The sequence below is a fragment of the Podarcis cretensis genome, assembly GCF_951804945.1.
Source record: "Podarcis cretensis genome assembly, chromosome: 5".
NCBI lineage: Eukaryota > Metazoa > Chordata > Lepidosauria > Squamata > Lacertidae > Podarcis > Podarcis cretensis.
Window position 1 is genome coordinate 59,195,252 of NC_137174.1, and position 14,210 is coordinate 59,209,461.

The following is a 14,210-nucleotide window of genomic DNA, read 5'->3' on the forward strand; positions in this document are numbered from 1 at the left end:
CCTCCTTGGTGCCTGCCAAGACCCGCTGCCCTGCCTAATATTTAATTTTTTAAAAAACTGATAATTGTTTTGTTTGGGGGAAAGTTGCCTGCTTTTTCTTTGGCCTGCATTTTGTTTGTTTTGGTGTGTGTGTGTGTCTCTGTGACCATGTAGGTGTGTTTGGCCTGTTTTTGGAGGGTCCTGGGCATTGCCTGTTCTTCTGTGAAATGGTCCTGGGGCTCATAAAGTTTGGAGACCCCTGATTTATGTCCTTATGCAGTGAATATTAATCTTTTTTCAGGAAGATGGATATGAATTTGCTGTGTCCCTGTGGGTGGCACTGTGGTGTAAACCGCAAAGCCTAGGGCTTGCCGATCAGAAGGGCAGTGGCTCGAATCCCCGCGATGGGGTGAGCTCCCGTTGCTCGGTCCTTGCTCCTGCCAACGTAGCAGTTCGAAAGCACGTGCAAGTAGATAAATAGGTACCGCTCTGGTGGGAAGGTAAACGGCGTTTCCATGCGCTCCTCTGGTTTGCCAGAAGCGGCTTAGTCATCCTGGCCACATGACCCGGAAACTGTACGCTGGCTCCCTCGGCCAGTAAAGCAAGATGAGCGCTGTAACTCCAGAGTCATCTGCGACTACACCTAACGGTCAGGGGTCCCTTTACCTTTATCTTTACTCAGTAATGCTGAAGGTATTGAACATTTGGTCTTTTAGCTCAGTTCTAAAGTTGCAGATTGTTTTTGTCCTGTGAAAAATGAATTCTAGATAAAATAAATTTAAGCTGGGTTGATATGTTACATGGCTATTGTTACTATGCAGTTGCCATCCTAAGTTATGATTGCAATTTTCTTTTGAGCTTTGTTAAATGTTTGTTAAATGTTAAATGTTTTCTCTCAAGTGATGGAGAGACAATTCAACAAGGCACTTATAGACAAAAGCTCTAACAAGCATAACTTTAGGACAACATCCAATATATTCATCTGCTTGCAGAATAGGATTTCTGATTTCTTTTCTCCCCCTACTGCCTCTGTGTGCCCCCAGTATTTGCTCTGGAGAGTGTCTCAAACCCCTCTGAAAAAGATTGGAGGTTTATAAGAGGTTGCAAGGGGAGGAGAGAAAGGAGAAGCCCTCTTGTGTGAGCACTGCATTGGATATCACTGTTAGATAATAAGACATTTGAGGAAAATCTGGAGGGATGAATGTCCTGATAAGAAAGGTGTTTTCCCCCAGAATATACATAAAAGAGTTTTAAAAATAGAAATATATTTGGTAGGAGCTCTATAATTAGTTTTGTATTTTAGATGAGCACAGAACACTTATTTTAAGGTAAACTGTCAGTGTAAATGTAACATTAAATATAATATGACTTTTGTTTTTTGTTTTTAAAAAGAAACTTTTCCAATCTGCTTTATCCCATTTTTGGGCAAGGTTCTAGAGTGTGTGGTGGCACCTCAGTTTGAGTGGAGGAGACTGATTAGATCTGCCTTGCTGGAATGGGACTTGGAGGCACTCTTTAACAGTGGGTCCCTTCCTGGAGGGGCAGCAAACACAGAAGGTGATGCTGGGGGACTTCTGTTTGATGTCTTGGCTGTTGACCTGCAGGGTTCCTCAGGGTTCCATACTGTTATTTAACATTTACATGAAACTGCTGGGAGAGGTTTCTAGAGTTTGGGGGCTCGGTGTCACTAGTATGCTGATGACACCCAGCTCTATTTCTCCTTTCCACCTAAATCCAAGAAAGCTGTCTTGGTTCTAAAATGGTGCCTGTCATCAGTAATGGACTGGGTGACAGTGAACAAATTGAAACTGAATCCAGACAAGACAGTAGTGATCATTCGGAAGGCGGAACAGGGAACAGGGATTCAGGCTGTGCTGAATGGGGGTAACACTTCCTTGAAGATACAGGTTTGCAGTTTTGGTGTGCTCTTGAACTTAGCCCTGGGCCTGGGTGCCCAGGTCTCTGTAGGGGCAAGAAGTGCATTTGCACAGTTAAAGATTGTGTGCCAACTGTACCCCTTGATCACTGGCCACAGTGATATACTCCTTAGTTACATCCCATTTGGATGCCTGTAACACACACTACACTTTGCAAACTTCAACTGGCTCAAACAGCTGCAGCCATATTGGGGCCCAAGGTTGGTTATAGGAAGCATATGTCTCCCTTACTATAACAGCTCCGCTGGCTACCAGTCTGTTTCCAGGCACAATTCAAAGTGCTGGTTACAACCTATAGCCCTACAGGGCCTAGGTCCAAGCTATCTGAAAGACTGTATTCCCTCATATGAACCTTCCTGGGTTCATATGAGAACTTCAGAGGAGGCTCTTCTCTCAGTTCTGCCACCCTCACGGGCGCACTTGGTAGGGAAGCCTTCTCAGTGGCTGCTCCCAGAGTTTGGAATTCCCTCCTTAGAGAAGCTACATTGGCTCGCTCCTTGTTGTATTTCTGCCTGCAGGTGAAGAGTTCCTTGCTTCAACAAGTTTTTGTGAACTGACTGTTTTAATGAAAGAGCTGGTGCTGTGTTGTAATTATTGATACGATTTTAACAGATTCTATATATGTATATAGTTTTAATTCTACTGATGTTTCATTTTTTTAAATGATTGTTATGTTTTTAGCAGTTCTTACTTTTATCTGTAAGCTGCCTTGAGTTCCGTCAGAGAAAAAGGCAGGGGATAAATCAATAAATACTAACATCAAGGTATCATTCTTTCTCTTTGTCAGATACAAAATATCAAAACTCTCAAAAATTTCTATTTGGCCTTAATTCCTTTTTATTATCTATATTCATTTTACATATTTTATGGGGAAACTTTGTTTTTTTTATTGGAATTTTATTTACAACATAACACAACCCCCCCACCCCCACCCCACAGTGAACATAACATACAACAATACAAACAACCAAATAAAAGACTTCCTTTATCTCGTATCTGGCCTCCTTATTTATTCTTATAAACTGTGTCCTTTATGAATAATTATTAAGATTTTTATAATTATAACTTACATATCCACAACGTCTCCTGCAGACATTAATCAAAACAAGTCCAGGTATGTATTTTAGGGCACTGTTTTGTGAAGTATTCTCTGCATTTCCCCCCATGCTTTTTGAAACTTGTCTAGTGTGATCTCTAATTGCCTCTGTTAATCTAGCCACTTCAATATACTCTAACAGTTTATCTTGCCATTCCTTTTTTGTTGGCACAGTTTCTTTTTTCCAGTTTTTAGCAATTAGGATCCTTGCTGCTCCTGTGGCATCAAGGAATATTTTCTGATCATCTCTTGCTATGTCTGTGTCCGTTATCCCTAGTAGAAAAGCTTCTGTATTTTTCATAAAGTTATACTTAAACATTTTGTTAAGCTCATCATACACTGTGTATGTTGATTTTTTTCACAGGTCCACCAAACATGTATAAGTGTCCCCTCTGTTTTACCACACCTCCAGCACAGATTTGTTTTTGTCTTATACATTTTAGCTATTTTGGTAGGTGTTAAGAAACTTTTATGGCATGCATGTACTTCTTGTCTGTACTCCATGACCCTTTGTACAGTTATGCCTGAGTCCACTGAGGGAAGTAGATCAGTCCCATGTCATGTTTAAGAAGCTGAATAGGGATCTGTGTGGAGTGCTCATTTTGATCTACAAGTGTCCAAGCTTAGCAGAAGTTTCCTTATTGCATATGTGGAACCTTTTTTGTATTCTTTCCTTCTCTTAGACAAGAGGCAATGATGATGCCTGTTTCACAGAGATTCTGTCATAGATCAGTGATAGGGTGTTAAGATTGTAACCAAAGTGTCTGCATTGCAGATGGCTATGCTGTGCGATAATGCTGTTGCTTTGCATTGCTTTTATCATTTTTATTTATAGAAATATTTATATACTGCCAACTCATAAAATATCAAGGTGATGTACAACAGTATATACAATAAAACATAACATGCCATGAAAACAAAAAACCCCCAATAGTAATCATTAAAATGACTGGCTAATCAGGAAAGTTTAAATAACTTCATAAACCTGTCAGCATAAAAAGCTCTTCATGAGACACCCGAAAGTCAGTAGCAAGGATGCCTCCTGTTTCTTTGGTGGAAGAATATTCTACAGCATGGGCCTGGCAACACTAAATTCCCTCTGGTTGAAGCCAGTTGGACCTCTGTAACTCAGGGAACAACTAATTGCTCCTCTGGATTATCTTAATGATTGAGTTTGGATATAAGGGCTCTGGTGGTCCTTAAGGTATCCTGGACTCGAGTTTTTCAGGGCTTTATATATTACCACAAGAGCCTGGAACCTGGTCCCAGTAGCAAATGGACAGCCAGTGCAGATAGTTTAGCAGAGTTCGTACATGCCATTGGCAGTTTGCCTGCATCAGCAGTCTAGCCAGTTGGTCATCCATGCCTTGCAGAATGGCATATTAGGTGTAGATTCTGTGTATTACACTTGAGACTCTAGGATATTTAGGCTGTTCCTGGGAGTATATGGGTATGGTTTGCATAAGCTCATTCTTAGATGATGCTGGTGCCACTGATAATATTTTTGTACAAGTGCAATATGCTGAATAGATTGCTTGCTGGCAACAGTTTCAGATGGTAAATGATAGAGGTAGCAGAAAGGCAGTTTATTTGAGACAGTGGGGTGAGCGCCTAGCTCTGTGAGAGCAAAATCCCAACCTCAACTCCTGATCTTTGTCTTGTTGGCCCTGTTCCACTAATCATACAAGTGGACCACAAAATTTGGGTGCAATATTTTGTTTGTTCATGACAAGTTTCCAAGTGCAGTTATTGGTGTCCTCAACTGTGAAGTCCCACAGAGGATGGGGAAACTAGCTGGAGTGGTTGACAGTTCAATGACCATTGTGGATGGAATGAGTCAGTGAATGCTCATATCCCCAGGTCATCTTTCGCTTTGTGTTCATTTCCCATCTTCCCCTGTATTTTCACTGTTGGCCATTCATTCTGTATTTTATGAGCCTAAGATTTTAAGGTGTTTTAATGATTTAACTGTACACCACCTTAGTTTTTTTAAAATGAGTTGGTGGATTATAAATAAAAATAATTATTTGGCTACATTCTAGATGTTGGCACTTCTAGGTAAGGCTGGAATGAGGGGCTGCCAGATCATCATGACTGATGAGGAGTGACTACTCATTGGGAAGATGTTAAACCCCATTCTGGTGGCTATTACAGCAAGGCAGTTAGTGCCTCAGTTATCCCTTTGTGGGCACTGTTGCATACATATGATATGTGTGAAGTCCGTGGTGGTGTGCAGGAGAAGCGTTCCTGCGCTTGAATCACCTCCAATAGTGTCAAGTAAATGGATTAACTGCTTCAGCTCTCTCAGTTCTTCTGGTGGTTTCAAGTAGTGTGCAAAGGATTATTTCTTCTCCAGGCTATCTTAGCTGTTTGTGTGGTACCAAGTAGGGAAGCATCCTTGCCTTAGTGGGTATTGCATTGTAGTTTGCAATGCAAAGAAGATGCATGCTAACAGTAGTATCAGATAGTTTGCACCTGGGATGCATGGTGCCCTGATGGTGGAACTCCCTTACCCTTCATTTACAGTTGGCAGCAGTGCTTTTTTCTGGGGGTACTCAAGGTTATGTAGTACCAGCACCTTTTTTCCTAGAAGAAAAGCACTGCTTAAAAATGTGGCACTTAATGTAACAACTTCATGGTGAGTACTGGCACCTTTTTTCTAGAAGAAAACATTGGTTGGTGGCAACTCTTGTTAGCTTTCAGTACTAGTTGAAGACCTACTTAACCACCTGGGCTTTGGGTTGAATCTGTGTCACTGCACTTTCTAAATAGCTATTGAACTATGTGTGTTTTGTTGTTCATTGATTGCTTGATTTTTAATTCATTTTATTGTTTTATACTCTGGTTTCAGATTATTTTATAAAGAAAAATAGGTACCAAATCATATATATATATAAAGTGTGTTCATTGCAAAGGAGTGGATTGGTCAGTGCACAAGAAAGCCTCAATCTGTATCCCCATTCCATCAGTCTCGCTGAGGAATCCATGACCCATACATGCTCCTCTTGTCATTGTGGTCACCTTATATTCTCCTTCATTGAGGTGGGGTTTAGATGTTGGAAAATTTAATATTAGGGACTGTATGCATCTTTCCAGAGGAGCATATTGCACTGAAGTTATTTTTTATTTATTTAACATTTATTTTCAGTCTACTACAACAAAAGACTTCTAAGTGGTTTACAGTAGGCAGTCATAGTTTACTTTAGTCATGATTAATCTGCCGTGTATTTTCTGGTTGTGCTTATTATGCAAGAAAGGATAGTATAGAGTTGTTAGATCAAGCACCGCTAGTGAGCAGAGTGCTTGAAATCCAAGGCCTTGGTTGTTTGTGCTTGGCATTCCTTTAGTAGCTTCTACTGGGGACTTACCTGGGTATAACCATTTCCTGATCTTGGTGCTGATCATTGGCCCATGCCTGTTCTGGGTGTATGTTAAGATACACTTTAGTGTTAAACTGCCCTCCCCCTCCCTTGGTTACCAGTGCTGGTGCTTTGTGTTGCATCTTGTGTTTCAGCTCAAGAGTTGAAATTTCTGTTTGGCATTTGTATCCAGAATCCTAATGCAGATCCTAGGGCATGGCTTGAGGGAACATGTTGCAACAGCCTTGCTGAAGCTAAAGTAGGATTGGTTCTGGCCAGTGCCTGATTGGGAAAGCACTTGGGAACCCTATCTATGCACTGTTGAATTGCCTTGTGGAATAAAGTGTGACATGAAAAAATACTGTAGAATTCCTTTGGAAAGTCAGAACTCACAAATGTTCTATTTTTCTTTGTTTTCCGTAGCACTTTTTTATCAACACCCTGTTATCCTTGGGTTTGTGTACAGTACATTTTCACTAAAGTTTCGCATCGCCAAGTTTTTCTTGTGGTCCTATGTATTGTGGTTCTATAGGTCAAGAGTGGTGTAAGCCCTTGCTGTGATCTGGATACATGAGATATCCTTTGCTTTGCTTTTTTGTACCAAGTTTTGCTGGGGCTACATAATACCCTACCTAGCCTTAGTCTGAGGGTGGTTGATGTTTTGGAACTGTTGAGCTTATTGTGTTTTGTGTTATTAGCCTATGTTTGACAGTGTGCTATACACCAGCACACAGGGTGGTTCATTCCGTGAAGACATTTGGTGCCTAACTGTAATTGATCCACTTCTTTATTCCCTCCTTACAATTGCTTTTTGATCCATTTTTGTCCTTCACCGCTATAACACCATATTCAGTTGGCATATGTGGACAGCAGCAACCCTATTCAATGAAGCCAGTGTTACTGAGAGTATTTTTTAAAAAGTGCCGTGAGTTCTTTACTGATATATACTAACATTAGGTACCTTGTTCCATGCAAGGTATTCTTACCTGTAAGGAAAGGATGGATTTTCAGACAAAGCAGAATAAAGAAGGGTCTTAAAATTCATGTGAGCACTTCTGTTTTAAAAATTGAATCAAACAGGCAGCAAGGTAAACTAAATTGTGCTAAGAAAAAAATAAAATTATTTAGCCTTTATAAATTATGCATAGGTTGAAGAGCTTAAGCCAAGCTGCTTATTTTGCATAATTCTGGCAAGGAGTTATGTGGGATATTAAAGGTATAAGTTGCCTGAAGCACTTGGGAGAGTGTTTCTTAAGACATGCTAGACACTTTACCTCATACCCAACCTCTTAATGGGCATTGATCATATATTTTAAAGTCCTTTCTTTTTCTTTGTTCCCATTGTGTGTGTGTGTGTGTGTGTGTGTGTGTGTGTGTGTGTTGAAGGGCAATGTTTTGACGACCTTTCGGATTAAGAACCTAAAAATGGATCTGTCCATTCAATTGTGCTCAGCATTCTGTTTCCAACAGTGGTGAATAATAACTAGGAAGCTCAGAAACAGAACAGAATGATAATGGGTGTCTCCTGTTGTTTCAGTTCTAGACTTTGATTCTGAAGGGTATGTTGCTTCTTGAACATGAGCATAACATTTAGGTATTGTGTCTAATACTCACTGATAGGTTTATATCTACTAGAAACCATCTTGTCTTATAGAAATTTCATGTTCTTTATATATTGTGTGGGGTGAAATAATTATTTATGAGAACCTACAAATGGAAAGAGGTGTGTTTCTCCCCCCTCCACTTATTTTGTTACTGTACATCAAAACTAGGGTGAGCACACCATCTTGTCATTCTCTTCACTATAGTACAAGAGTAGCTCTACTGAGCATTTTCATTTCCATCTATAACATTCAGGAACTACTTACATGTGCTCCCATAGTTTATAATGTCACTGGGTTCAGATGGTTAGACTATTCGAAAGAGTTGCGTGTGGATAACATCAAACTACATTTTTTATTTATTTTGGATCCAGCAGCATCTGTCCTCACCCTTCATAAATACCTACAGACTATTTTGGATAAGAATTAATCAACAGGGATTTAATGGAGACAGGGGGAAATTCCTGTTGAATGTAATCACACTCCTCTTAAAGAACCTGGTTTGCTGCTTGGCAATATCTTTTGAATCCAGGTTTCTTCTTGGAAAGGCCAGGTGGCAACCATGGCCAGGAGTGCTATCTAGTGGTTGCATATGGAAAGTAGGGACTTTGTAACTGTTTCCTGTATTAGTGATTTCACAAACTGCTGTGCTTGATGTGGGATTTCTTTTAAAGAGGTCTATTTCAGATGTAAAATTCCCAATTTCTTAAATAGGGGTAAGAGCATTAACAAACTGAATTTCATTGTGTGCTTATGATTGGGTTCTCAGACAGTCATTTTTTCACAAAATATTGACTCTGGAGATTTAAGTTCAACCTTGACAGAAAATGGGTAGGTTACCTACATGCCTAACTGGGCATGTGATTTGACCTCAGTGTTGATCAGTTTCCTTAGCTACTTTGCATGTACTCTCCCTAAATATAGTTTATGAGGAGTGTGGTAGAGGTTTTGATGGAAGGGGACTTTTAGGTGGGTGGGAGGATAAAAATGAAGTAGTTTTTTTGGAGGGCAGGAGAAAGTAGTAAAATTTTCAAGACTGGGGCACAGAACTTAGTAGTAAAAGCAGCAGTGGCAACATAATCCCCCCCACATACTTTCTTTGAACCAATTTTCCCCTGCCCCTTCACATAATGTGGAGTTGTTGCAGTCAGCAGCCAGGCAGGTTGCCATTTCATTCCCCCCTCCCCAGTGCCTTGGTTGGAACAACCCTGTGTTTGATCAGTTTGAAGTGAAAATTTTGAGTACTTTTCCTTATATGGTAAATTTTATTAAATAATGCAAAGATGGTTCTGCCTTTCTGGTTTTGTATTTAATATTGTGAATTTGTTGGTGCATTCATCATTTAAGATGAATTAAGATCCTGAATATATTTACTCAGATGTAGCTGCCACTGAGTTTAGTGGAAACTGCTTCTTAATAAATGTGCAGCCCTAAATGTTAAGCAGTGAGAGATGGCTGACAAATTCTGACATATATTCCAAATTGTATCAGATAAAATTGTATCACTGTCTATACAGTGAGCAGTTTTTTTAAAGTCAGCATAAAAAAGAAGAGGTGTTTATATTTTTACATTTGTATTAAATATTTTTCATAGGAACACTTAGTCAGTCTGGATGAGCCAGCTTTGGAAGTTGGGCACCAAGCTCTGCTTAGACAAGAGCAAGCGAAAATCACTCGGTTCGAGAGGCAAGCGGAAGAATTTATCCATGCAGTCTTTTATCGAAAAGGTTGGTCATGATGAAAGAATGAAATCAATACTCTAACTGGCTTGCATGCTTGGCTAACTGATCTTTTTAAAATACTTTTTTTTGATATAGCCATGTATTATTTCCATAGAATCTCAAGGTTTTTTATCTGTACAAATAATATATAAAAGGACACTGGTTGACACCTTTAAATATATCTTGCACCCGACATGCTTCCCAAGCACTTCCCAGAGGCCCAACAATTATCTGGTTTTCTGGCATTTGTGAAGTGCTGCATACAGGGAAGAACAAGACTTTTGAACTATCTCCTGAGTGCTCTGACTCCTGTGGCCCAATGTTGATGTATCAATCCGCTGGTGTTACTGTGAAGCTAGATGATTGACATTTGGGCAGTCCTACCCACCTGTTAGAAGTTGACTCACAGAGTTGAGGGAAGATAAAGTACTGTCCCACTGGGCCCAAAAGGCTCACCACCCTCTGGGTAGTTTGTGCTTTAAATTTTGTCTCCATGCAGCGGTGCCATGTGCTTTTTTTCTAGAAAAAGAGGTGCCATGAACACTTCTCTTTTTCTCTTATAATGGCAATCACACCCACCTGGAACTGAGTTCTGGTGAGTTCTAGCTGAAAAAAAGCCCTGGTAGTGCCCAAGATTTCTCAGGCAGCTGGACTGGTGGGAAGAGAAGAATTTTGGGGAGTTACTAATAATAGCATTTACACAGCAGAGTTTGTGTTCAAAGTACCGCAGATATATTATCTCAGAAACAGTAAATAGGCAAATATTATATCCATGTGGCTGTGGGGAAGGTAAGAGGAATTGTGGATTTAAGATTGTGTGTCTAATTCTACCTAGAGAGTTTTGACTAAGATGAGATTCACATTGATAATTTATTAGTTCTTTCTCTTTAGCTCAGCTTATTTTGGTGGGTAGATTATTGCAGACCTAGAATTCTATCTGGGGACATACATAGGGTCTCTGTCTTATGTTGGCAAAGGGCTGTTATACTGGAGGTGATTCTTTAAACCTCTGTACAAAGAAATACATGCTTAATTTGCCTCCCTCTTCCCATTCCAGCATGGAATAAATTATTTCATTCTTGTGAATGTATTATATCATTTTTAAATTCTCTGTGTTAAAAATTGGGCATTGTGATCTTAAGGAGCTGGTGCAGACATAGTGGCTCTTTTAAATGCAGTTAAGAGAGGGAGCTGTAGGGAATGGGTGCACAATTCTATAAGTTGCTTCAGATCTTGAAGATGCTGTTAAGAGAGCCCCTGATGTAAGATCTGTGCCTTTTTATTGTCTTGCAATTGCATGTTAAAATATTGTAGCTTTTTTTAATTAAAAAACCCACAGCCCTCAGTATCGGAAGTTGTCTTGCTTTAAAATTTGTTCTACATAAAACTTCCTTCTTATTTTTTTTATTTTATTTTACCATTTAGACAGTCATAGGGTCTCTGACCCCAACATTCCCCTAGTGGCCCGTGAGATCATGCAGCGGATGATTCGACAGTTTGCTGCTGAATATACCTCAAAAACTAGCTCTACTCAGGACTCCAGCTCGCCCAATAGCACAAAGAACCAAAGCCTGCTGAAAGCATCTCTGGTAGCCTCATCCCCTGTGGGTGCAACGGCTCAAAATCCTGTGCTCAGCAAACTTCTCATGGCTGACCAGGACTCGCCCTTGGACCTCACTGTCAGAAAGTCTCAGTTGGATCCCAGCGAACAAGGTATTCCACATTTCTGTTCATAGCCCCTTGCAACCATTTGCAATTTGCTGGCCATTAATGACTAAGTAAATCATAGAACGGAAAGAAGAGAGGCATGGATTGATTAGTAGTGCATAAGGGAATGGAGAAAAGCTGTGCTGAAAATGGTGCGAAAGTGCTAACAGCTATGTGCCCTCATTTTATTAAGCATATTCCAGATGGATGCTGGGTCTGCCAGAAAAGAAACTTACTCTCTGGGAAATTTACTTATGCTGAATTAATGGGTTTGATAGTGTACTTCCAGCCTCCATGTAGTGAATTGTGCCTGTAATCACACTTGGCAAGTATTTTGGCAATTTGCTCATAAGCAGAATGCCTGTAATTGGAGCTGAATACTCAAATTGTCTTACAGCAGCCGCTTAGTAAAGGCTGTATTATTTACTTAAAATATAGTCCTTCATGTCAATTGTAACTTTCTTTGTGTGTTTAGTTCTTTGTGTATGACATCTTTTAAGTATGTGGTATCCTACACATCGGGTGGTGCTGTGGGTGAAACCACAGAGCCTAGAACTTGCCGATCAGAAAGTTGGCGGTTCGAATCCCCGGGACGGGGTGAGCTCCTGTTGCTTGGTCCCTGCTCCTGCCAACCTAGCTGTTCGAAAGCACGTCAAAGTGCAAGTAGATAAATAGATACCCCTCCGGCAGGAAGGTAAACGGCGTTTTCGTGTGTTGCTCTGGTTCGCCAGAAGCGGCTTAGTCATGCTGGCCACATGACCCGAAAGCTGTACGCCAGCTCCCTTGGCCAATAAAGCGAGATGAGCGCCGCAACCCCAGAGTTGGTCAAGACTGGGCCTAATGGTCAGGGGTTCCTTTACCTTTACCCTACACATAAGAGTGTGTCTTCTGGTGAAGGGCTTTAAACAAGATTCACAGATTTTGACTGACCTTGGTAGCCAGGAACCAGTTGTGGTTATCACTGACCCTATTCTCCACCTATTCTTCTGACATGCAAAGGAGATTTGGTGCAGGGTCAGGACCTTGTGGCTTGTGTCATTCTGAGCCCCAGAAGCATTAGCACTTCTCACTGGTTCCAGGTGATTCTGAAGTCTAGGGCAAAGTCAAACAAGAGACTTCACCTTTCCCCCAAGTTTCAGCCTTAGTTAAATTACTGTAACTGCCTCACCAGACTTTGGAAATACTGATGCTCTGTCCACTGTCAGGTGAAATCAACGCTTCTTGGGTGTTCTAGAAGAAAGATGGAATTTTGTTCCTGACCTTCTAGAACACTTGGAAGCAGAGGAACTTCTCTTTGATTCCAGATGTAGGTTTCCCACAGGCATCAGATGAGCCAATGTGAGAACAGGATGCTTGACTTAATGGGTCATTGGCCTGATCCAGGAGGCTCTTACATTCTTCCAAAGTCCTGAACATCATCAGAGATGAGCCCCACCTTTCTCATCTTATGCTGGAGGTAGCAGGTGGTTGCCAGCATCTTAAGATATGGTAACTGCATTTGTCAACCTCTGATTGTGGTGCTTATGTTAAAAGAAAACCTTGGTGTTGACCAAGTGCTTTTGAAAGAACAAATGCAAGGTTGAAGCAGTTGAACATTTTGTTCTTTTCCCTTGGAAGTGAACATATACACAGTACTTTTAATGGACCTGAAGAATTTTGCCCTTCATCTTACATTATAATGTATGTTTATTTTAATGCATTCTGGAGACGAGAGAAATCCATAAGCTATTGAAAGCAATTGTCTGCCCTAAAGTTGGATTATTTTGTATGCAACTTGGACTTTGCTGAAAAGTCAATACATATGTGTTAGAAAATAAAGCACTTAAAAATATTATTGTCTAGCATTTTCTTTTTAGCTTTCTTAAAAACCTTAAGAAATTTTCACATACAGCTTAAGCAACTTGTCCATTTTCTAAATCATTACAGTTAGGTAATTACAGTGCGATCTGATACATGTTTACTAACTAAAATCCCACTGTGTTCAATTGTGCTTTGTCCTAAGGGAGTGTGCATCAAATTCCCACTTTAAACCTGTAACTTCTTTGCTTTGTTTTCATAGAAAGCTGAAAAAAACATTCATTCTTTCGATTCTGGTATTTCTTGAAAACATAATTTGTTTGCCCACTTGGCTTTCTGGGCTCAAGGCTACATATACCTATTCCTGTAGCATTTCCTCATATAATTTACCAGAGAGAGTTCCACATATATACAGAATCCACTAGCTTTTAAACACTTTCTTAAGATATGGAACCAAAAACTTGACCCACTAGAAATAATGTCTTACCGACAAATACTGTTATTACTTAAGTCTTAATGTAATGCAAATTAGAATTAATCTTTGTCACAGGTTGATGTTGTTGAGTCACACTTAATTTTGTTAGCTACTGTAAGCCTCAAATCCTTGTAAGCATGCATAGCTGGCTATTCTCCACTTCTGCATGTTACTTCATATGTGTAAAACTTCACCTACACCAGACACAGATGAAAAGTGATAGTGAAAAGGATTGTGAATCTCTACCTTGGAAGAATAACATGGGACTTCTAGTTGGTTTTCTCGCAGAACCAAAGAAGTATTTAATTGGACAGGCTGTAACGAGGTACTGCCCCATCTCTTTATTAATAAGTAGACCTTTTTCAGACCTTACTCTGGCCCCTTAAATTGCAAAAATACATGTTGAAAAACTAAATATTCTTTATTGTTAAACAGTATAGATGATCTTGAAATTTAGGTTTGCTTTAAATAACATTGCTTTGAATAATTATGAACTTGAATGTTTTACATTTCTGTGAGCCAAATAGTACATTTTAGC

At 40.0% G+C, this 14,210-nt stretch overlaps 1 protein-coding gene across 1 annotated transcript in view; it reads left to right on the plus strand.

Moving 5' to 3' along the window:
* The window catches only part of LCOR (ligand dependent nuclear receptor corepressor), a 54,326-nt gene that overhangs the window by 24,709 nt on the left and 15,407 nt on the right, over positions 1-14,210 (plus strand). The window contains exons 4-5 of the mRNA XM_079977227.1: positions 9,567-9,699; positions 11,119-11,406. Of these exons, the coding sequence (XP_079833353.1) occupies positions 9,567-9,699; positions 11,119-11,406 (421 nt within the window). The remainder of the gene's footprint in view (positions 1-9,566; positions 9,700-11,118; positions 11,407-14,210) is intronic.